This window comes from Panthera pardus, unplaced genomic scaffold (genome assembly GCF_024362965.1).
Source record: "Panthera pardus isolate Hobbes unplaced genomic scaffold, ASM2436296v1 HiC_scaffold_1, whole genome shotgun sequence".
Taxonomy (NCBI): Eukaryota; Metazoa; Chordata; class Mammalia; order Carnivora; family Felidae; genus Panthera; species Panthera pardus.
Window position 1 is genome coordinate 9211952 of NW_026526654.1, and position 24915 is coordinate 9236866.

General features: G+C 55.1%; 1 protein-coding gene across 1 annotated transcript in view; it reads right to left on the bottom strand.

Annotated features, from left to right (window-relative positions):
• The window catches only part of TMEM255B (transmembrane protein 255B), a 39657-nt gene extending 22240 nt beyond the window's left edge, over positions 1 to 17417 (bottom strand). Inside the window, exons 1-3 of the mRNA XM_019443817.2 lie at positions 17260 to 17417; positions 12675 to 12811; positions 10015 to 10077 (exon numbers count right to left, since the gene is read on the bottom strand). Coding sequence (XP_019299362.2) covers positions 10015 to 10077; positions 12675 to 12811; positions 17260 to 17305 — 246 coding nt within the window. The 5' untranslated portion in view covers positions 17306 to 17417. The remainder of the gene's footprint in view (positions 1 to 10014; positions 10078 to 12674; positions 12812 to 17259) is intronic.
• Between the last annotated feature and the right edge of the window lie 7498 nt (positions 17418 to 24915).

Sequence of the window (24915 nt, forward strand, 5' to 3'; positions counted from 1 at the left end):
ATCCCAGGATGCAGCCTCCTACCTGCCTGCCAGACCTCCTGAGTGGCCGGTGAACTCAGGAAGGGGTCAGACTCTGACAAGTCCAAAAGCAGGGAGAGCCGCTCCACCAGCAAATGCCTCCTGGGCTCCTGCTTTGTCCTGGACACCGAGCCCTGTTGGCCCATGGCACTCTGGGATCCCAGGCAGCCTTGGCTGTCCCCACAGAGGACTCTCCTAGAGCCCGGCAGGGTATGTGGTTGGGAGTGGGTGTCTGCCTGCCCTGTGCACCCACACTCTAGCTCTGGTGCTGGCCCAGGGCATCCACCAAGCACTTGCCCATTGTCTGAGAAGCTTCCAGAAGTGGCCCTGCTACTTCTCTCACTGTGCATGTGCAAGCAAAGCGTTGTGGGGACTGCTGTCCCAGCAAGCTTACCATGCACCAACTTGATGGCCCTTCAGAGAACATCACACTCCCCCTCCTGGCCATGCGACCAGCTCTGAGCCAGCGGTGGCCTGGCCAGAGTCCTGGAGAGCTGAGAGGCCTCCCTGACACCCCACCTGATTTCACCCAGAACTTCGCAGAAGCACAGGATGTGTAGTATCCTCTGACATTGCCTGACTGTCCTCAATCATCCAGACTTACAAAACATTGTTTGGTCTTGTACAAGCTGTCCCCACCATTTGAATATCCTCATCACCTTTCAACTGACCTTGTCTTTCTGCCCACTGCTCCTGAAAGTTAAAATTCAGTGCTAGCGTGATCACACACACGTGGTAAGTCAAGTGCTAGTGTGACCACACACAGGATTAAGTCAGCGAGATCAGGGTGTGGCACTGCCTGAGATCCTCTAGTGCGTCAGCCCCCAGGTCCAGGAGATCATGGTGGGAAAGATGTTGGACGTTCTCTCCTCCAACGTTCGGGCTGGAAGTAGGAAGTGTTCCAGAACAGAGACAGAAGAGCTCTCTTAGGGATGCCCTGTGGGTCTGTCTGGTCTGTCAGGTGCCAGTAAGGACAAGGAGGCAGAACTCATCACGCCTTGAGGGGACACAAGCCACATCACTCTCCACACTGTGTGAGGCCACCACACAGACAGACTTTGCATGGAAGCTGTTACTCCCTCAGGGACAGAAGGGAACAGGTCTCACTGCCCTATAGGGCCCTTCTCCTGGGAAGGGGGAAGGTCACCTTCACATCTCCACGTGGCTCTGAGTTTACATCGCAACAGGGAAGGCAGATTAAAAACGAAATACCAGTAGATAAGGTCATGTTGATAACATGGAAATCGGGAAAACAGTGGGTGTGAGCTTGTCACCAGGTGGGAAGATTGTCACCAGGTGGGCAGGCCTCTCATCCAAGGATAAGACAGACCCAGTGAGTCAGGGCCGCCAAGGGAGCAAGGGATTGGGGTCTTGCCCGGAGGATCTGAGAAGGCCTACCCTGGGGCGTGAGAGCCCTCTGGCTGTGGGAGCTGAACTGGGGCAGGTAGAAAGGGGACAGTTAGCTCCTGGTGACAGCGACCCAGGCAGGTGATGACCAGGGTGGGGCCCAGTGCAGGGCAAGGGGCTGGTCTGATGGTGGCATCCAGGGGACACAGGAGAGGCAGAGCCATTGGGCCCACGGTCTGGGAGAGACATCTGTGCTGGTGGAGGGGGCATTAATGACAAGGGCCAGGTGGAAGATGGCCCCCAGTGCAGGTGGAGGGGCGCAGTCTGACGCCCAGGAGTGTCACATGTATGCGGCTGGCAGGGACGCCGTCTGCCAAGGAGAATGTCACCAGGCCTTCACCAGGGAGCCCTGAGGCAGTCCCAACACCCCAAGCAGGGAGTCAGGACTCTTAGGCTATCCCTCACCACGGGTCCCTTGTCCCCACGTCCATCCTCCCTGTGTCCCTTGTCCCCAAGTGTTCCTCATCCCCAGGTATTCTTTGTTCCCACATCCATCGTCCAGGTGTCCCTCAGCCCCTTTGTACTGTCTGCCTCTAGTCCTGACTGGGGTCCTCCTGCTGGAGACACCGCAGGCCCCAGTGCATGTCACCATGCAGACCACCCTGCCTACCCCATGACCCCAGGCTGGACTTCATGTGTCCTCCATCCATACTCCTGCTGTCCATACCTTCCTCCCCCAACCACGTGGATGGGGTAGAAATTAATCATGGATGGAAAGTCCAAATATGTGGAAACCGAACATCATACCCTTAAACAACCGATGGGTCAAAGAAGAAGCCACCAGGGGGACTGCACACCAGTTTGGGGTGAACAGGATGAAATGAAAGCACACCGGGGCCCCACTCCAGTGCTGTTGAGGCTCTCCGGGAACTCACAGTGGTAAACACGCACACTGAAAAAGAAGACAGCTCTCAGATCAGCTGCCTTCCGCCCTAAGGAACTAGAAAAAGGAGAGCAAACGAAGCCTGAAGCCAGCAAAAGAAAGGAAATTATAAAGGTTAACACAGAGAAAAAAGATGCGGGCGGAAAAGAAAGACAATCAATGTTCTTTAAAAACATCAATAAAGTTGACAAATCTTTAGCTAAACTAAGAAAACAAGAGGAAAAAGCAAGTGACTAAAATCAGAAATAAGTTTGGGAACAGTATTACCAACTTTACAGAAATTAAAGGATTATAAGAAGATACTGTGAGCTTTTGTGCACCAACAAAGTTGATCATCTAGACGAACAAATTGTAAGAAGCACACAAAGTACCAAAACTGACTCCAGAAGAAATAGAAATTTTCCACAGACACATACAAATAAGACTGAATCAGTAACCAAAAGCCTCCAACAAAGGACCAGATAGCCTCCTTGGTGGTGTGCAGGGAGAGAGGCGGGCGGGTGCAGGACCTGGGGCAGAGGTGAGATCAAGGGGACTCCCTGTCCTGCAGCTGCAGGGAGAGCCCCGGGGATCACAGCCGCCACAGGGGGCATGTCTGCTTGGCGAGCTGGCATTCCGGCCCTCACCCACAAGCACCCCAACCTCCCCATCCCAGCCTCAGGACAGATCCTTCCGGGCCTCCCTGCCTGACTGCCACTCTCCATCCTCCCCACAGCTCCTCCCATGCACCCTGGGCAGTGCTCCCTGTGCATCCGTGGCAGGAGATCAGGACTCCCCACCGCGTGCCTAGCAGCACCGTGCACAGGACGTGTGCACTGAATGTTTCTGGGGGAGAAATGGACACATAGCAACACACACACAGGGCATGGGAAGCTCGGGAGAGGCGGTGCCCCAGAAGCAATAGCGACGGTCCCGGGCGGTCATGCTGGGGGCAGTCAGATTACTTTGACGCAGAATCAGTAACTTCATTTTCCTACGACACAGGCCAGCGTGCACCAGTGTCTCTAGCACATGCTGAAAGTGCTGCAGGAGAATGTCATTCTCTGGGGAGCGCAGCTTAGACAGCCCAGGGTGTGGCATCCCATCAGAAAGGCCCCAGGGCCCTATCTAAACACAGAGACACGGGGGCCTGTCCCGAAAGCAGCTCAGATATTCCAACCAGACGTTGTGTGGACTCGTGGCAACTGAAACATAAGTTCCAGGCGGTGGTTTCAGACGGAGCCCCTCCATGAGCACCGAAATCTGTGGAAACTGAGACCCAGGCACACCTGGTCCTGTGAGAATCCTCCCCGTGTAATCAGTGGTCACTAGCTGTCGGCTCCCAGGACCAGTGAGCGAAAGTCACAGAGGATGAGGGCAGGGCACAGTGCTTTCACACACTAGCTGGCTCCCCACGCCACCAGGAGTCGGGCTGCAGGACCACTCCCTTCGGAGCAGCACACCCTGTCCCGGCACGCGGCGCACGCGGCCCCAGTGTGACGTCTCCGGGTAGTGCCACGAACCACGCCGTGCCTCACACCCAGCCTGCTGGCCTGGGGACTGCCCCAGCCCCCGCTGCCCGGATTCCTGGGCAGAAAGGAACAGGAGGGTTTGTACCAGTCACAAGGCCATGGACGGAGGCCGGCCTCAGCGGCCAGACAGCCCTCACGGCTCCCGTGTCAGCAAGCGACAGGGCAGGGTGTGGCTGGTGGCCCTGGTGGAGCGATAAGAGGACAGGGCCACCCACCAACCAGTTTTTATGTGACTGGAGCTGCTGAGTCCACTTCCTGCGTGGCAGCTACTAACTCTTGTGGGCCTCCAACCTTGGGTGCTTAAAACCCAGAACGGTTTTCCTATTCCAAAGCCACAGTCAACCAGATGGCAGGGAGGGTGGTCATTCCCGTGGCTTCTTCACTCACTTCTTCCACCACCTTTCTCCCGAAATCAACCAGACTTCTGGAGGGTGTAGGCCATGGTGTCTTCATCCTGGGGGAGGGTGTCATCCAGAGCCCCTAGTCCTTTAGACCCCACAGGCATGGCCCCAGAAGCTTGAGAGGAGAAGGGTGAAGAAGCCATGAACTCCTGTCCCCAAAGTGTTGCCGGCAGCCTGTAAGACGCTGCAAAGAGGGCTCGCCCTCAAATGCCCCGCACGTGGCTCCCTATGTCTGTGTCCAGGCTCCTGTGGCGGAGCGAGGGCATCCAAGGTCAGGCAGCCTCCAGGACACCAGTCACTAGTGAGACCTGCAGAGGGGACGTGGGGTCCAGCAGGCCCACACCCTCCACCTACTTCTCAGGCGTTTGTTGTGGACATCGGCAGGTTTCCTCCCGATGACCTCCAGGTCCCCAGTCCAGGACCTCGGAGTACCGTGCCTGGAGGCCTAGGGTCCCTTCTCCCCCGCCCCTCCCAGGCTGGTCTGGGGGGCACAGGCCACCTCAGCTTCTGTGTGACGAGGTGAGAGGCTGGACACACCCCGTCAGGGCCCCCAATGTCCAGACCTGCAGCAGAAGCAAAGCAGGAGAGGAGGGAGGACCCAGCCGGGACCCCATCACACAGCACAGGACGACAGGCTCCCTATGGACCAGGCACCTGCGGGTTCCTGGTGGTTCCATTAGTTCAGCTGATGTTTTTACACCACGTTCCAGGGTTGCACGGTCTCATCTCTGTCTGTGTGTTTGCATGTCTGTATGTGTCTGTCTGTGTGTCTGTGTGTGTCTATATGTGTGTCTCTGTGTGTGTCTATGTGTGTCTGTGTGTGTCTCTGTACGTCTGTATATGTGTCTGCATGTGTGTCTGTGTATCTGCATGTCTATGTGTGTCTATATTTGTGTCTGTGTGTGTCTCTGTGTGTCCTTCTGTCTCTGTGTGTGTCTGTGTGTCCGTGTGCACACACATGGAAGCAGGTGGACAGTTTGCACACCGCTCTCAGCCCCCCCCCGCCCCCTGCCTCTGGGGCTGTGTGGATGGCTGGGCTGATATTGAACTTGATGATCTGTGCGTCCATCTGGGTGAGGAGAAGCCAGCAACTCACCATCAGTGGGAAAATAGGAAAAGCTGACTCACTCTGGGGCATTTTTTGGACATCACAGGAAGCCAACGTGGTGATGGGAGAAGGTAATGGTGCAGCCACTGTAACAATTGGATCCCACCCCTCGAGTTGAACAAACCATTTACAGATGAAATGGCACTATCTGGTATTTGTTCCAAAATAATACAGGAAGGGAAGAAATGGGTGAGAGATAACTGGCCATGAGATTCATTGGGCTCTAGGGCCTACTTTTGTATATGTTTAGTTTTTTTTTTAATTTTTTAACGTATATTTATTTTTTTGAGACAGAGAGACAGAGCATGAACGGGGGAGGGGCAGAGAGAGAGGGAGACACAGAATCTGAAGCAGGCTCCAGGCTCTGAGCCATCAGCCCAGAGCCCGACGTGGGGCTCGAACTCACGGACCGTGAGACCATGACCTGAGCCAAAGTCGGACGCTTAACCGACTGAGCCACCCAGGTGCCCCTGTTTAATTTTTTTAATGTTTATTTATTACTGAGAAAGAGAGAGAGTGCCAGCAGGGGAGGGGCAGAGAGAGGGAGACACAGAATTGAAAGCAGGCTCCAGGCTTTGAGCTGTCAGCACAGAGCCTGACATGGGTCTTGAACACACGAACCATGAGATCATGACCTGAGCCGAAATCAAGGGGTCAGATGCTAAACTGACTGAGCCACCCAGGTGCCCCTAAATTTCTTATCGTAAAAAAACAAAAAGAAATCAAGAAAGAAGAAAGCATTCTTACATATGTGGATGCACGTGAAATGTATTCTCTCTTTCGCTGACATTTTCTCAGCTTGCTATTTACAGACTCCTTTCGAAGCAACCGCACCCGGGGGGCTCAGGAACAGTGAGTGACATTGGCACCACCCCTCCGCCCCCGGACACCTGCTCCGGGCCAACACTGTACTGAACCTCCTCACACAGGTGTTCCCGGCAGCCCTGGAAATGGGGAAACTGAGGCCCAGAAAGGTCAAGTAAGTTTCCCAAGATCACACCACCCTAGTGGTGGACACAGGTCTCAGTCTCCATCAACATGAAGTCAAACGTTAGAGTGCGGTGCACTCACCCTACAAAGTTAGTCCGGAAGAGCCCCTCCTCACCAGGGGAAATGGGGCTGCACAGGGTCACAGACGACTCCCGTCCGCAGGCTCTGGTCTGGGAAGCCGGGGCCCCATCTTGCCAGGCACACAGAAGCTTGCAGGTAAGATGGGCCCCACACTGCTCTCTTACTAAAGCCTCCGAAACAGACCTCCAGCATCCAGACTGGACAGGAAGAAACAAAACTATGTCTGTCTGCAGGCGACATGATCTTACAGATGGAGAGCCCTAAGGGATCCACTTGAAACGATTAAAACAAATGAATGAGTTCCACAGAGCTACAGGATACAAGATCAGCATAGAAAAACTTATTGTATTTTTACACCCATTTAATGGACAATCCAAAAATGAAGTTACGGGAAAAAATCTATTCCTAATACCCTCAAAAAGAATAAAACACTTAGGAATAAACTTAACAAAGGGAGCACGAAACTTAAGACACTTAACAAAACATTGTTGAGGACAACGTAAGAAGATCTAAAAAACTAGGAAAACATCTCAAGTTCATGGGTGAGGATACTTAACATCTCTCAGCCAGATACACTCCCTAAGCTGATGTACAGGTTAAGCAGAATCCAGCTGACCTCTCCGCAGAAACTGGCAAGCTGATTCTAACACTCGTGTGAAATTGCAAAGACAGAGAATAACCAGAACAGTCCTGGAAAAGAGGAACAAAGTAGGAGGACTTGAGTTCTGGTTTCAAAACTCACTACAAAGCACCAGTGACCGAGACAGCACACATCGACACGAACACTGGCCCATGGAGAAAAAGCACTGTGGCTGACAAGGCCACCGAGACCATTCGGAGCGATTGGTGCCAGGACAACGGAGCAGCCACCGGCAAAAAGATAGAATGTGGACCCCTTCTCACAACATATGCAAACACTGACTCAGAATGGACCAAAGACTTAAACGTAAGTGACGAAACTCAGAAAACACAGGGGGTAAATCTTCACAATCTTGGAACTGGCGTGGGACACTTAGACCAAGAGCACAGGCGACGAGAGAGAACATACACACCTGGGGCTTCCTCGAAACTGCAAGCTTCTGTGCTCAAGGGAGACAATATTGGCAAATCACATACCTGACAAAGGACTGGCCTCTGGCCATAAAGGGTCTGACCCCTGAAGGAGAGGAACACAAGTCACCCAGTTTAAACATCTGCAAGGGACCTGAATAGACGTTTGTCTAAAAACAGATGTAGAGAAAGCCAAGAAGGTCACGGAAAGAAGCCCAAAGTCACTAGTCACGGAGGAAATACCACGGTGAGATACCACGACGTTCCCACCAGGAGGGCTGGGAAGGGCTGGGGACACTGGAGACCCCGAATGCGCTGGCGGGCATGTAAGACGGTGGCCCCACGACAGCAACTCCAATGCTAGCACCATGCCCCACGTTCACACTCGCCTCGAAGCCCAAGGCGGCGGCCTCCCCAGGGACCAGCACTGACAAACAGACACAGAATGTACCCCATCCATTCACTGGAACATGACTTAGCCATAAAGCACCGCGGTCCTGACACAGGCAGCCACGGGGATGAACCTGGAAAGCACTATGCTAAGTGACAGATGTGGGCCAGGCCGTGCACACAGTCCAGACCGAAAGCAGGTTAGTGGTCACCCAGGGCTGGACACAGGCGCCAGCGGGTGGTTTCTGGTTGAAAGGATGAAATGTCCTCAAATTGGCTGTGGTGGTGGTTGCACACACCCGTTATATGCTAAAGCCACTGCATTTTACACGTTAAAGGGGTGAGTTATGTCTCAATAAAGCTCTTTTTAAAAGGTAAAGAAACAGGCGTCCCTGGACCAAACTGGGTCCTCACCACCCACGTGGCAGCCGCCTGGCCTCCGGCTTCACAGCCAGCTCTGAGCCTTGGGGAAACTGCGTGGAAAAGCAGGTCAGGAGGCTCTCAGCCTGCAGAGCCAGGCAGGAGCACTGACAGAGACCTCAGCAGGACAGGCGATCAGGCAGGGAGGGGGCACAGAGGCAGGGGCGGGGCCGGAGAGCAGGCAGGGAGGGGTCCAGCGGGCAGGGGAGGGGCCGGAGGGGGCGTGGCACGGAGGCAGGGGCGGGGCGGAGACACCAGAGGCGGTGGGAGGGAAACCGGACCAAGGCCCAGGACCTGGTAACACCCCTGACAGCGGGGTTCCAGCTTCTCCCCACCCCCACCAGGAGGCCCTCTCTATCCAAAAGCAGTGTTTGCTGAAGAGAACGAGCCTTGTGCTTGACCGCTCCTGGCAGCCCTAAATCCCTGACCTCTCCTGGGGACAGCAACACTTGAATGTGTTAAAGCTTGGGAGCAAATCGCTTTTCCCGCTGCAGACTCCTAACCATGGCCCCAGCGGGGGCACAGAAAGACCTTGGCAAGAATCTTCAAGGGCGCCACCTCCAGGGCTCCTTCTGGATTCTGGACGCCTCCCTCCTGCAGGAGATCCACCCAGAGGCCAGGGCTTCAAGGACCCAGAGGGCTGATCCCCCAGATCCCCCTACACCAGCACCAGCCAGGCAAGGACGGTGGGGTCACGCACCGCTTGGGGACCTGGCAGGAGCGTGGGGTCCCTCTGTCCCCCTCTTCTTAGCCAGCGGCCCAGGGTGGCAACCCACCCTTCCTCTCCCCCAGACTCAGGGTAAAACACTTCTTGCTGCCAGAATCCAAACCTCTTTGTCATGCTTCCTCCCCGGCCCCATCCCAGGACCACCCTCACTTGGCCAGGCTCCTTCTGCACCAGGGGCCACTTTCTCATCGCGCAGTTATGACAGCGGCCACCACAGCCAAGCCACAGGCCTTCCCTCTCAGCCAGGGAATGGGGGGCACGTGGGGTCATGTACTGCAGCCCCTCACACAGTGGACCCCAGGGCAGGTGACCGCAGATTTGGGAATAAGTAAGATGAAGCCAATGCAGGCAGGCGTTAGAGGTGAGTGGGAACCGGCCATGCGGCCCCAAGCCCCCCTGAACTGCTGTCACAATTCAACACCAGCCCACAGTGAACTGGCAAAATTAACTGCTTACTCTTGGAGCTGTGTCCCCAAAGCAAACAGATCCCAAATAGAAATCATTGATTAAAAACACCACGTTCACAAAACCGATCGAGGCTGGCGGTAGTCTACTCCAGGACGTGGGGGACAGGGGTCCACCAGGGACCAGACATGGGGGACGAGCGTGGGGGCCGGGCAAGGTCTGGACTTCCTCTCTGTCAAGTCTGAGTGAGTTTGGCTCCTCTGGCCTTTGCATCTCCCCCCTCTCCTTGGCCTGTGGGAGCCTATACATCATCCTTTAATTTGCTAATCCCCAACCCACCCCATACCCCAAACTCTTCTTTCTGTGCCTCAACTTCAGCTGCCAGGACCACCATGTGAGTCTGTAGGGTTCACCCTACAATCCTAGAAGCAACTGTCACTTAGACTGTGAAGGACGCCAATAAGCCCTGAGGCCAGAGTTGTACAGTGCACAGCCTGGGGAACCTGGGCCCGGATCCTCGGTTGCTGGATTGGGGCCGGGGGCTTCCCCAGGAATACTAGCTGTAGCCATAACATAACACACTCTTACTGCCCACGTTTGAAAGAAACTACGTACATTCTTACCATCTGCCTCCGGTTCTCCACCAGGTTGATGCCGATAATCCCCAAGAAAGCTCCAAAGCCCAGCTAGAGGGAAACGGAGAACGTGCCCGGTTAGCACACGGAGGCTTAGAGCTCGCAGGGATCAGCAAATCGGAGGCCGCCCCCTCGAAAACATCTTACCAAAGGGGCAAAGTCACCCCTCCCCAACCACCTTCACCACCTAGCGGCCCACAGGCTCGTGCCCGTCTGGGTGGCGTCTCGGGCTCCACCAAAGCCAGTGGTGGGAATACAAGCACTGAAATGCAACCTGTTCAAACAATTTAACTCTTGATCACAGAATAGGGCAGCACAGGCCCCTCACCTCTGGCCTGAGGGACAGCTCCTCACGGTTACCCAGAGGGTGAGGGGCCCACCTGCTTTCCCCCAGGCCTGGCAGCAGTCCAAGTCAGAGGCTGGCTCCTCAGGGAAGGTGTGGGGACCAGGCGCCCATAGGTGAGCCGGCAGACAGGTAATCATGAGAGGGGAGGAGGTAAAAGGAGGGAAGGAGGCTCCAGCAGGAGGAGGATGCTGAGGGGCGTCTCCCTATCCTGGAGACAGCCTCAGCTCCCGGCCTCCTCACCTCAAAACCAGGGACCCAGGGCCAGGCTGGACCCTCCACTGAGTGTGGTTCCCTCAGCTTGAGCGACGTCGGACAAGGGACAACGGAGGTGAGCAGCTGGGTAGGGGCCCCGCCTGCCCCGGAGTTTGGGAGGCACCTCCGTGGGCGCTCAAGTCCACGGTGTCAAATTTAATGCCCTGAAAGTCTGACCGCCTTACGGCTACAGAAGCCTGTATCTGTAATGGTGAACAGTGCCTGTGGAGACGGACACATGTGCACAGAGGAAGTTTCCACCTGTAACTGAAGAATTCTCAAGGAGGAAAGGTGAACGTTTTCTTCACGTCCAGCTCCACCGCTCAAAAGCATCAGAATTCCAGGCCAACATAATGTATTAAGGTGTTTCCATTAAGTTTCGCCAACTGGCATGCTCTTTCCAAGATGTGCCTCCAGCCGTGGCTTCATCCTGAGAACTGCTGCTGTCATGCCCACGTGGGACGCGGGGTCTCCTAGGAAGGGACCTTTACCCACATCGTCTTCAGGTGGATTTCATCTGGTCTCCGTAGCTCACCTTCAGAACTGGCCACTGCCCGGGAACCTGGCTCTGCCAGAGGCTTGACCTTGGGGGGTGGGTCCTCACAGCCCTGGCCCCATTTCCAGGGGTCCCCCCACAACACCCGGCAGAAAAGTAGGGCCCCAACATATTGGCAGCTCTTAACATTTTACTGATAAAACTTTTTCTGCACAGACCCTATGTGTTTACTCATAAACAACACACAAGTAGATAATATAGGCTTATAAAACATAGACAAAAAATAAAAATAAAGTATTAATATAAAGATGAAGTGGGAGCTCCTGGGTGGCTCAGTCGGTCAAGCATCCGACTCTTGATCTCGTCTCAGGTCATGACCCCAGGGTCGTGGGATCGAGCACCGTGTCGGGCTCTGTGCTGACACCACAGAGCCTGCTTGGGGTTTTCTCTCCCTCTGTCTCTGCCCCTCCCCTGAGCTCTCTTTCCCTCTATCTCTCTTAAAAGAAATAAATAAACTTGAGGGGCGCCTGGGTGGCTCAGTCAGTTAAGCGTCTGACTTCGGCTCAGGACATGATCTCACAGTCCATGAGGTTGAGCCCTGCATCGGGCTCTGTGCTGCCAGCTCAGAGCCTGGAGCCTGTTTCAGACTCTGTGTCTCCCTCTCTCTGACCCTCCCCCATTCATGCTCTGTCTCTCTCTGTCTCAAAAATAAATAAAGGTTAAAAAAATTAAAAAAAAAAAAAGAAAGAAAGAAAGAAACTTGAAAAAAAAATTTTAATAGAGATAAAGTGAACAATGTATGTGAAATATTTTTAAATATTTAATGTCAAAACCTTTCCATCCTTGCTAAAAACGTCGGACTAATGTTACTCTAATAACTAATGTTATTAGAATGTTATTATCTAATAACTAATGTTATTACTAATCTTGATACTTTTAGTGACAGTAATGTGATTAAAAGATCTTCATTAAAAAAGAAAACCTTGATTTAGCATTTTTGACACAGCAGCTCTGGGTTCTGGTGCATTTTAAGGGCCTCAAAGCTGATAAAGGCCCCTTCCAGACTCCTGTCCAGTGTATGCCCTTGGAGCAAATTCTACTGCTAACAACAGTGGATGTGAATTCATAGTTCAAAAAAATCTCCCTGGTAATTCTGAATCTGGGTGGCCCTTCTTGCCAGATTTGATTAGGCTGTCCCCAATTTGCCGCGTGGCATTACTGCCCGAAATATGACGTTAGTGGTTGGTGACGCCCTCTGCTGCCGCCCCCACAAGATGGAGTGAGGAATACTACCCTCCACAGGGGGGTCTTTGCAGGACTCAATTAAAGCTGTGGTCAGAGCGCTGTCTCGGGGCTGGAATCCGGCCGTCAGGGCTGGTCTCTGCACCCCCTCCCACCCCTGCTCCAGGCCCCCGTCAAGACCAGTTGATCAGCAACCACCACCCACACAGGGCCCGGGAGGGGACACGGGTGCCTCTGGGGACAGACTCTGCCGGCCACAAGCCCCGACATGGCGCAGCCCTCCCGCACACCCCCGGGGGTGGCCGCACTCACAATGACCCCTGGGTAGTAGCCCCCCACGGTCACGTTCTCTGTCCTGGTGGTGGCCGCGAGGCCGATGGTCAGGATACAGACGGACGCCACCAGCAGCGACCCCACAAACCAAAGTGAGGTCTTTCTTCTGGCAAACCCTTCTGGAAGGAGGACAAACAGGAACCGTTAGCAAGGGGATGGGCTCAGAGTGGGGCCCAGCCAACAGCACCCTCCTCGCCATGCTGCTCTCGGGCCACAGGCTCCGAGGACCCCAGACCACCCGCACAGGCCACCCCCTCTTCCCAGTTGCCCTGTTTCACTGGGTGGGGACTCGGGGTCTCCCTCGTCACCTGCCAACCCACCCACTCCTCGACATCCGCCTCCCCTGCTCTGCAGCCCCCACTGCAACCAGTGACCCTCACTCCAGCATTTAGTGCCCAGGTCCCAGAACCCCAGACAATGAACCTCATGCGGGCAGGTGGGGTGTGATTTCCCTGCTCCCTGCCACCTGACACCGTGCCTGCAGGCTAGGTGCTCAAGGGTCCATGCCACCAGGCCTCACCCCCAAACCAGTGCCCTCCGAAGCCTTCATCCTGGCAGCCCACACAGCAGAGGTCGTGCTCAGCCACTTACTGAGCGCCCACTGTGTGCAGACCCTCCCTCGTCCTCGAACCCCACACGCCTGCCCTGCTCCAGACTGCAGGGGGGACCTTGCACTCAGAGGCCGCTCTGCTCCGTGCAGCGCCACCCAAGCTGTCCCCACCCACCATCCACCCCCAGGACCCTGCTCAGTGTCAAACCCGTGAATGGCTACATGAACGGGGGGCAGAAAAGACTCAGAAGCGCATCGGAGGCTGCCACTGCCCACCCGGACACCCATCCCCTTGCCTTTGTTAACAGACCGTTACGGGATGCGGAAGTGTGAAGGGCGCATCCTACAGCCTCTGCTCCAGCTGTACGGTTACATTCTTGCCAAATAATCGTCCATCTGTCCGTCCGTCCGTCCAAGCAAAGGATGCTCCATAGGCCCAGCAGACATCTCTTAAAGGAGCCTGCCCCTTGCTTTTCTCCCAGTCATCCTTCCCACTGCCTGGAATATGAGCAGAAAGGCAGAGCCCCAGGCAGCCATTTTGGGCCATGAGGGAACCTTGTGCACAGAGGCAGCACTTGCAGAATGGCAGAGCAGGAAGATGGCCCTGGTTGTTGCCTCGGAACTTGAGCAGCAAGATAAAGTCCCTGGACTATGGCTGCTACTTGGGATGTCCCGGGGTTTGTAGGCAAACCTAATTCCAGGTGGCACAGAACTCAAGAAGGCAGCCAGAAAGGAGAACTTGCCATTGCCTGGCCCTCCCTCAAGTCTCGAATTCTGGGTTTCTCGTTGCCCTAACTTTCTTCTTTGTGGTGTGTCTCGGGGAGGCAGGGAAGCCCCGTTTACAGCAATCACCCCCCTGCCCCGTGCCCCACCAGCAGCAGCCACACCACGGAGACAGTTTGCCAGGAGAGGTCAAGGCAAGACTCCACTCCGAGCCCAACCAGGCTGTTGGCTTGTGTTTTGTTTTATAATGGTTTTTTTAATTTTAATTTTTTTAGAGAGAAAGAGAGATGGGGGAGAGGGGACAGAGAGAGAGAGAGAGAGAGAGAGAGAGAGAGAGAATCCCAAGTAGGCTCCTCACCATCTGCACAGAGCCCCATGCAGAGCTCGAGCCCACCACCCTGGGATCGTGACCTGAGCTGAGATCAAGAGTCATACACTTAGCCCACTGAGCCACCCAGGTGCCCCAGGCTTTTGCTTTCTGGAAGCTTAGCGATCTTGAGCCCTGTGATTCAGAACCAAATCAGGATGCAAGGAATACAGGTCTTTGCCTGCACTGAAGTTCTTCTGTCAACACTGAGTGTGCTCAGTGGGGGGCCAGCTGCATGCGGGAGTTTGCGTGTGTGCTCTGGAAGGTGCCTGAATTTACAATTCTGTGGCCCTGCCAGCAACGCTCAACGGCCAGCCAAGTAATGACCAGGTGGTCACGTGCTCAGACATGAACTACACAGACAAACTCACTGTGCAAGCTCAGGCAACGCGCTTCTCTTGTGCCGTTTTTCCTAACTGGAGGCATCGCATATCTTACGCCCAAGACCACCAGCCAGATGTCTCAACACCTGTTCCCACCACAGCACAACAACCCCCGGGGCCTTGTCCCTTAACCCCTCAGTGGCACCAGTGGCACCTGCCTGCAGGAACATCGTCAGATCCGCTAGTGACACTCGGACACGCTGATGACAGCGGAGCAAAAAGCTAAACACGTCTCCTTCGGGATGGTGGTCATCCCCCTGAGGCCCATTCCGTCATGGTCTCCCGAGTCCGGCTTTCCCTCCAAGGCTCAGGCCCTCGAGATGCTGTCACCCCATGGCATTGTGGGGACAGTTAACGGGAGGCCGAGGACAGCGGCCCCACTCGTGCAGGGTGCCAGAAAGCGTGGCTCTGGCCAGCTGTGGTGTCTGGACTCCAGAGAGGCAGAATCCTGACCTTAAATGCTCCTTATAAATACAGGAGATGGCATAAAAACCAGGGAATGAGAAATAAACTCAAGAAGAAGGCAGGACATCTTTACAATTACCCTACAACACATTGTTAGATCAGGTTTCAGAGACGAAAGGGTTGTGCACTACAGGAAGCCCCCAGCGCCCCGTGGACCACCCCCGGATCCTCCTACCCATCAGCAGGGCCATTAGTATGTGTGGTTACAAATGGTGCACCCTCAAGACAAACATCTGTCCAGTCTGCCACACCCAGGCAGCCTCCCGGACCGGCCGTGTGGTCTCGAGCTGCCCAGAGGAGAAGCCCGTGGGGTGGGGGCTGTCTGGCCCGTCTGCCGCTGGAGCCGGTGCCTGGCTCAGACAGGCAGATCTGGAGCCACCAACCTCAGCTTCCCGATCTGCAAAGTGGAGATGATGGCAACACCTGCGTTAGCCGCCTCCTAAGGGCCATGCGGCCCCAGCGCGAGGACCTCGGGGAAAGCCCCCGCACTCCCCACTGAGGTGAGCGGAGTGAATCCATCAGCCAGGGCGGAGGGAACAGTAGCACAGTCCCGGCTCTAAGCCGGCTCTCCAGCTTGAGGGGAAGGCCACCAGCCATCTCCGCGTGGTGCTCACGTCTTTCCCTGCCTGTGTGTCCATCCCTCCTAGAGCATCTGAGCCACGTAGGCCCTCCCTTGCCCTGCACCCCAGCCCCAGCCCTCTCCCGAACCACGGCTCCTGTGGCAGTCTGGCCATGTCTAGACTGGATGGGCTGCAGTTCCCGTCACCAAGATGGTGTTGGGGGTGGGGGGAGAGTTTGGAAGCCCCCCCCCCCCCCCGTCACCGCCTCCCTGCCAGCAGGGCCTTGGTGTCCCAGGGAGAAGAATGTGCTCACTTCCTCACGTGGGGACACCCGGTCACAGAGGCAAAGAGATGCCCCTGTAACTAGACCCAGGCAGAATGGTGTGACTCAGCCATCAGCTTCCCACTGTCTGCTTTGGCATCTGACACACACCAGGGTGCTGACTGCAGAAACATGAACTAGGAAATACCTATGAGGCCACCCCGGCCACACTAAGGTTTAGAATTTTTAAGTAAGAGACCAACTCCTGGTATTACTTTCTTAGTTTATGATTCCTCATCAGAAGAACTAACTAAGTCCAAACTGTTTTAAACCATCACGTCCCATTAACGTAATATGTGATGATGGCTAGTTAGACCATTGCGTCCACTAGTGTAATACATGATGACGGTTAGTTAAGAACAGGCATCATTACCATCACTAGTGAGTAACCTGTCTGGAGGACGAAACACATGGGAATCAGTCTGCCGCAGAGCACTGTACCTTGGAGACGGAGGTGCAGGGCTGTTCTTTCAAGAAGCCAGATTCCTCGGCTATTATTCAAAACTCAAACACCACTAACTCATCTGGTTTTTAGTAAGACTTTCCAAAGATGCTGGAGGCAGCAGAAGCCACTGGGTGTGTGTGGGGGGGGATGGGATCACCCGTGGGGGGGACGGGATCACCCATGGGGGGGAAACAGCAGGAGGTGGCTGGTGACCCCCCCCCGCCCCCAGCGTCTCAGGGAGTCCTCCTTTCTTTTCCTTCCAAACCTTCCCCTCCCCCCTCAGGAAAACACACCAGCATCCTTCCAGGCCTGGGGCCTGTCCAGATGCATCTGGGCTTGGTCCGGCCAATCAAAGAACCCGGGGTTCCAGGACTCGTGGGCCAGAGGATGTAGGGGATTGGAACAGAGCTGCACCAAACCATGAGAAGAAGCCACCGGTTGTTGAAACAAGTTCTAGAAATGTGTGCAGGCTGAGCGAGGGCAGGGGAGGCTGAGGGCAGTGTGGGTGTCAGCTGGGAAGTAGGAGCCTGCTGTCTGTGGTAACAGATGTGGGAACAGACAGGGGAGACCCAGAAGCTGAGACAGGCAAGCAGGGAGAAAGGGCAGAGCCTGGCCAGGAGAGAATCCGTGTCAGGACAAGGTCCCAAAGGTGAAGCCCCAGGGTTGCTGGAAGGAGCTGTGGACCTGGCCTTTACCCTCCCAACTCCCACCCCAGCCCACGACCTGCCTGCATGCCGGTACCTCCTCACCTGTGTTGTCCAGCAGGGCCAGGGGCCCGGGCACCGGCGGCTGCATCTCGGGGGAGAGCACTGGCTCTGTCTGGCCGTGGATCAGTGAGGATCAGTGTCCAGGAGCACCGCCCCTTCTCTGTGCTCAGACCGCCTCCTTCCCACCTGCGCTGCGCTCCCTCCCTCCCCACTCCTCCCACTGGTCCTGCATGTGTGTGTTGGGGGGGGGGGGTTGCTGAGGGCCTGAGGCAGACCCACTGGAAAGTCCCCCTGGATTTCTGGTCGGTGCCCGCAGGTCACAGGCTGCAGAGGGGAGGGATGCAGGGAGGCCCTGTTGGCCCACCTGCCCCAACAGGGCTCCTGGGGGCAGCAGGGACCCGCTTCTGTTCTTGTCCAGGGGTGAGCTCTGGAATGAATGAATGAATGAACAAACGCATAGGCGCTGCAGGCTCCTGTCACGCCCCCACCCATTCACCTTGGCCTGCATCACACTGCTGCAGAGTGAGTGAAATCTCCAGGTCAGATGGGAGCTGCTGGAGGAAGGGGTCCCAGGACCCAGTGCTTCACATGGCGGTGAGGAAACAGTCTTGTGAAGACCATTCATGCCATTTTCAAATGGTCCCAGCAGGCGTGAGAGGCACCCAGCCTCCCCGGGAATTAGAAGGTCATCAAAAACAACCACGTGTCGGGGCACCTGGGTGGCTCAGTCGGTTGAGCATCCGACTTCAGCTCAGGTCATGATCTCACGGTCTGTGAGTTCGAGCCCCGAGTCGGGCTCTGTGCTGATGGCTCAGAGCCTGGAGCCTGCTTCGGAGTCTGTGTCTCCCTCTCTCTCTGCCCCTCCCCTGCTCATGCTCTGTCTCTGTCTCTTTCTCTCTCAAAACTAAATAAACATTAAAAAAAATTAAAAAAACAAACAAACAACCGTGTGTCTTTTCACTCCCATGAAAAGTGTTGGCAAATTGTTGACCATCAGGCAGGAACTTCGCAGTAACACCGAGTAACATGGACAGGACGTGGGGCAAGGACCCTCGTTCCCTGCTGCTGCACTAACTTGCACCATGGCCCCTTGGACAGCGACAGGCAGGAAAACAGCAGGTTTGTACCTACAACAGGGCAAACAGGGCTCCCTGCCAAAGGACCTGCCCAAGAGTCAGCTTCTGGAGCCAGGATGCCCGATCCAATCCTCTCAAGGCGTGTTTTAATTACTGCGGTCCTGAGCTCGACCCCGACCAGTGACTCCGAATCGGTGGGAGTGCGGTAGCTGTGAAGAAGGCCACTATTCTACAGGGGCCGTCGCCGTGATGGAGAGACGCTGCACACGTGTGCGGCTCGATGTCCCATGTACATCAGCACAGCCACGGGCACAGCCTAAACGCCTACACCAGGACAGGGCCGTGCTCTGACGCAGACGTGGCACCCCACTGGTGGTTGGGATGGATCGGTACAAGGGCCGTGGGGCGACAATGAGGGCTCATGGGGTTGTGGTGAGTAGGAAGCCTTTATGCAGTGTGTCTAAACCTGAAAAACAATGGTCTTCATTCACTGATCCTCTCAATACACATTTGCAGAGCACCCACTGTATACTAGACATGATCTGTGCACTCGGGAAGCACTGATGAGCCAGTAGACAAAGATCCGAGGGAGCTAGCATTCTCCTGGAGAAGAGATGCCGACTGGTACATATGGGAAAGGAGGCAAATGCAGAGTAGAGTAGAAGGCAGTACCCACTTTGGGAAAGGGGAACACAGACCAAGCAGGGAAGAAGCAGTGGCAGGAGCCAGCAGCGATTACGTGGTCAGAGTGGGAGGTGAGGGCCAGACCCAGACACGAAGGCTGGGAAGCAGTCAGCATTTCTGACACCCGTGCAGAGGCCACGGTGAAGTGGACGGGCCTGGGGAGGGGGTGGGGGTGGGCAAAGACACCAGAGGGCTTACGGGCCAGATGGAGGGTCTCAGGCATTGCCAGGCCCCAGGCTCTGCTCAGAGTGACACGAGGGCCACCAGCCAGGTGTAGAAATACCACCGCAGGGTGCCGTGCAGCATGGCAGGTAGAAGCAAAGAGCCCGGTTTAGGGGGCTGAATCCGCTGAGACGTGACAGCAATTTGGGCCAGGTGGGTAAGTGCAGGCAACGAGCCACGACCATAGCAGCCTCATGCTGTGGACGTGCAACACCATGGCGTCCGTGTACATACAGACGTGCCAGCCGGAGGAAGCGTGGACGTGCAGATACGTGAATGCTTACGTGGTAAGCAAGAACAGCTCCAGAGCAGTGTCCCCGCTCGTGTGGGAAACCACGTCTAGAGACGGCTTTGGGAACCACGTCTAGAGACCTCTGACTCCACTTGCAAAATCATATGTCTTTAAAAGGTTGAAAGACTTGAAAACAATATGGCCTCCCTAGACCTCAGTTGTGAGGGACGGCTGGAAAGGTTGAGGGAACCACGACATTGCCATCAGAGGCACAGAGGGAGAAAACGGGAGCTGCCAGAAAAATAAAGAAATTCAGAGACCAGAGAGTGAAAGGAGATAACACGCTTTTACTGACTTCACTAAACGTTCTGCAGTAAATATTGACGAGAAAAAATAGCCATTTTTAATGGCGTGATTTACTGAAATATAGAAAGATAATCAGAGGAAGGTCTGCCCTCAAGTGGGACCAAAAGGCGCGGGCTCCCCGGCTTCCGGGGCCACGAGGCACACGGTGCTCCCACAGAAAGAGAGCCCCCCACCCCGGGGCTGCAAGCGTGAGCTGCTGCTGGGGTTGCCGTTTTAAGTGAGGCAACTGAGGCCTAGAGAGGTGAGGCAAGCAGCACGCGGCCACACAGCTGGGAAGTGGCGGAGCCGGGAGCAAAGCCTGTGCCCACCACCCTGCAGGGCAACGCACTCCACAGTTTGCTGAAAATATATTTAAGATGTGTGTGTGCTGCCAGACACGATGGCCTTTTCCGATTGACGAGTCTATACAGGCAACTTTGGATGCCGATTGGAAATGGGCAGGTGTTTGAAGTTCTTTCACGGCTGCAAGAGCACGGCTAGGAAGGGCTCTGGAAGGCGCCCCAGCGCTCAGCGGACTGCAGGGCATCCTGGGACAACCCAGGGCTGCTCCCTTTTGCAGGTGGAGACACCAAGGTCCCAGGAGGCTAACTGGGTGACCACAAGCGGATGCAGAATTCTTCCAAAGGCTGCGTGCGTAACTGCAGGGAGGGTCAGAATTCATTCCTCAGACCCCTCCCCACCGGGAAGCGTCCACCAGTGTGACCACCCAGTGTGACAGGTGCATTAGCTCCTGTGCTGACTGCACCAATGACAATTGTTTACCTGCCTCGACCTGACCCAGGGGCCTGCAGCAAGCCCACCTCTGCAGGGAGCGACAGTCTAGGATCCAGGAAGTTTTTGATTTTTTGTTTTTAATGTGACAGAAACATAGAGTGCGAGCAGGGGAAGGGCAGGGAGAGAGGGAGACACAGAATCCGAAGCAGGCTCCAGGCTCCGAGCTTTCAGCACAGAGCCTGACGCCGGGCTCGAACCCACAAATCATGACCCGAGCCGAAGTCCAACGTTTAACCCACTGAACCACCCAGGTGCTCCTCAATTTTAGCTTTAGAACCACCTTGTTTGTGTTTTTTTTAATGTTTATTTTTTAATGTTCATTTATTTCTGAGACACAGAGAGACAGAGCATGAGTGGGGGAGGGGCAGAGAGAGAGGGGGACACAAAATCTGAAGCAAACTCCAGGCTCTGAGCTGTCAGCACAGAGCCCGGCGTGGGGCTCAAACCCACAGAACAGGAGATCATGACATGAGCCAAAATCAGGCACTCAACTGACTGAGCCACCCCAGCGGCCTGGAGAGAATCTTAAGCAGTCTCTATGCTCAGCAAAGAGCACAGCTGGGGGCCTTGATGCCACAACACTGGGATCATGACCTGAGTGGAAATCAAGAGTCTTATGCTCAACCAAACTGAGCCACCCCGGCACCCCAGATCAGGGAAGTTTTTAAATGTAATTTAATTGAGCTCTCACTAAGACAATTAAGGGGAAATCTGTCCTCTTCCTGTCTGAAGATAATCAAGGGACTGGACAAATTAGTAGTGACGTTAAGAAGATAATTTAGACACATGCACACACCCACCAGGAGCTCTGAGTCCTAGGATGTGGCCTTGCCCCTGAGGAAGACCCAAGGCAGAAGGTGGGGGGTGGCGGCCCCACAAGAAGGCGAAGACAGGGATGTCACACAGCAATAACCGGGTGACAGTGATGGTGAAAGGGGAGCAACAGAGGAACAGTCAGAGAACCTGAGAGCCCGGAGTGCCGATCAGCAGGTGAACCGCAGAAACCACAGGAAGCGCCCTGAGTCAGCACAGGTGGGTCCGGCATCGGTGATCCAGTGTATGGGAGAGCCACACTGGCTCCACAGCCTGGAGTCCCTAAGCCACAAAATCACACGTGTGAAAAGGCACCGTATTGTCCCAGGTTTTTGGAAGCCATAGTTCAAGACATGTGAACTTCATTGGACGTGGGGGTCTTGACGGAGACTGCCTTCGTGAGCTGTTTGCCGTGAAAGCCGGAAGCCAGAAAGCCAAGCCCAAAAGAAGGAAGGTGGGATCCCCAGGGCAGGGGGAAGGGGCCCCCAAGGCCGCTCGCAGCTTTCTATCTTCTGCGTCTTCTTTGTTCCCCAAACCCTTTGGACGCACAGCACGGCTTCCTGTTCGTCCATCCTGCCACCCGCCACCCCCAGAACCATGGTATCTTTTGCCCTTGACACTTGGGAGCTAACATGGGAATAGGGGAACCTGGGTCAAAACTGGGAACCTCGGGGGAGGGGGGCGCTCGGGGGGTGGGGAGAGAGGAGGGGGCTCAGTCAGCTGAACATCCACCTCGTGGTTTCAGCTCAGGCCATGATCTTGAGGTTCGTGGGTTTGAGCCCTGCTTTGGGCTCTATGCTGACGGCATGGAGCCTGCTTGGGATCCTCTCTCCCTGTCTCTCTCTGCCTCTCCCCCGCTCTCAAAACAAATAAATAAGTAAACATTTTTTAAAAATTGGGAACATGGTTGCCAGCACGTCCAGGTTTACAAACTCACTCCTGTTAACGTAGCTGCTGCCGCTGAATTGGAGACAGAGGCACAGGCTTCCTGGCATCCCCATGCTCCCCTGCCCCTCCTCTAACTTGTGTGTCTTCAGGGTGAACGCGAGGGTACTAAGTCCAGGGGGCAAAGGCCCAGCAGGTGAACAGCACTAGCTCCATACTGGAAGCTTCTGTGACCAAGCGGGAAGAGGTGAGCCTGGCCAGGACGGCAGCCCCAGCTGTGGACTCTGGTTCCTAAGCTCAGACTCTCCTTTGCCGGGTGAGGGAAGTGCTCAGTCGGTTTCCCATCCCTGAAGAAGAATAAACGATTTGTCCCCCTGGGCTGCAGACAAGCAGCATTAACAGGTTGGCATTTCCTCTCCTTTGTAAAGCACACTCAGCAAACCTCCCCAGTTGACTATGGTTTGGTAAATTGTTATGTTAACAATTATGACACCTGCAGTGTTTTATAAAGCAACTAACTTGGGGCACCCAGGTGGCTCAGCTGGTTGAGCAACCGACTTCCGCTCAGGTCATGATCTCGAAGTTTGTGAGTTGGAGCCCCGCGTTGGGCTCTGTGCTGACAGCTCAGACCCTGGCGCCTGCTTCGGATTCTGTGTCTGCCCCTCTCTCTGCCCCTCCCCTGCTCATGTTCTGTGTCTGTCTCCCAATAATAAATAAACGTTAAAAAAAATTAAAAAATAATAAAAAAAATAAAGCAACTAACTTAATAAAATCACTAACGTGAGGAGAAAGATCATGTAGGAAAGCAGCTATGACAGATGCAGGCTGTTCTCCCCAACACCAAACTCCCTGCTCAGGGTGACAACGCTGTAGTGTCCCCAGACCTCCCCGATACGGACACGGGTTCGGCGAGCACAAGAAACACACACGCCTCCCCAGAGCGCCTAGCCCAGAGGTGCCATGGCCCCTGCATGCATCCCTTAGGACTGGTTGGCGGGGGGGGGGGGGGGGGGGGGGGGTATGTGGCTCTGACAGAGCACTGACCACACACCTCCCACAGCGTGGTCACTGCTTTGCACCCTGTGGCCTTATTTAATTTGTACGATTTTATTTCACAGATGAAAAACAGGCCCCCAGAATTTAGATAATTTTTCCAAAGTCAAGTATTTGGCTAACGGCAGAGACAAGATATAAACCAGGTCAGCCCAATTTCAAAGCACAGTTACATCTTCTAAGTGGGAAAGCACGTATTTACCTGAGTGCAGGCATTTAAGCTTACATTCACAAAGCAGCCAGAGAATATTTACTAAATTCCTCTATGCACAAGACACATGTGCTGGGCCACGGACAGGCCACACAGACTGGCCCTTTAAGAATACTGCAGCTAGAAGTGAGAAACAGAAGTAAACATGCAGTTAGAATCCAGAACTAACTAACTAACTAACTAATGCAGAACTAACAGGGGTCCCCACGGGTGGGCCCAGCCGGAGGGAGACCCAGGCCTCCCAACAGCCAGCACGGCCTCGCCCCCCACGGGCACCCCTGGGCCCAGGGACACTGAGATCAGGGCTTCTGGCCCATGGGAGGGCGGGAGGACATCGGCTGCCACAATTCTGGACCGTGTGACACTTCTTCTCCATCATTCCAGCCAGCAGGAGCCCTGGGCCTGAGGGCCCCCCGCAGCACATAGGACACACAGGCACACACATGCAAGTGGGGGACAGTGTGGGGCAGGGGTGCATCTGGCCATCAGTGCTGACAACTGCCCCGGATGCCCACCTCCTCCCTACACTGGCCCAGCACCCCCTTGTCTCACTGCCTCTCAGGTTTCCAGCTCAGGCTTTGGAGGAACCGAGATGGAAAGACACAGGGATGTCTACTGTCCCACTTGCCACAGGCCCCCCTCCCTGAAGCCACTGAACAAGGAAGGGAGTAGAAGAGTCTGGTGCACCAGCCGGAGGCCCCACACTGCAGCGGGGTTGGCGGGGGGCAGCCAGGGCGCCAAAGTCGGGGAAGGGCCTTCCAAAGGCTCTAAGAACCAAAAGTTTGATTCTTTTGGGCAAGAGCAGTGTGTGAAGCAGTGGCGGGAAGGATGACCTTGATACCTGTCCATTCTACTAGGAAATACATTCTCTCAAGACAGGTGTTCCCTCGTTCAAGCAGCGTCCAACTCCAGGCAGGCCCACAGCACACACGTGTTAAAGGAGACTGCATACACTTGACTTCCCAACACTGCTCAGCACCTGCTCCCTGCCAGGTCAGGCACCTGCTGGGCACAGCACTCCTCCCCTGCCTGTCTCTCACCCTCCGGCCCCATCCTCTGCAGGACTTGCTGGGGGACCCATCACATCAGGAAAACCAGTTTATTTGAGCAGACAGGGGCAGCCAGCTCTGGGGACAGGGACGTGGGGGCTCCCAGCTCTGACAAGAGCAGGACTGGAAGAAGCAAAAGTAGCCAGGAGCCACCTTAGTCATCCAGAGTCTGTTTCCTTTGTTTGTTGGGGAACCATGGGCCTCCTGACCCCCAGGCAGGTGCAGCCAGGCTCTTGCTCTCAGGGGAGTGGAGTACAAACTGCAAAACATGACTCCCTCCTGTAACCAAATGACCTTGAAATGAAGCTCGGGGAATAAATAATGTAGACAAGC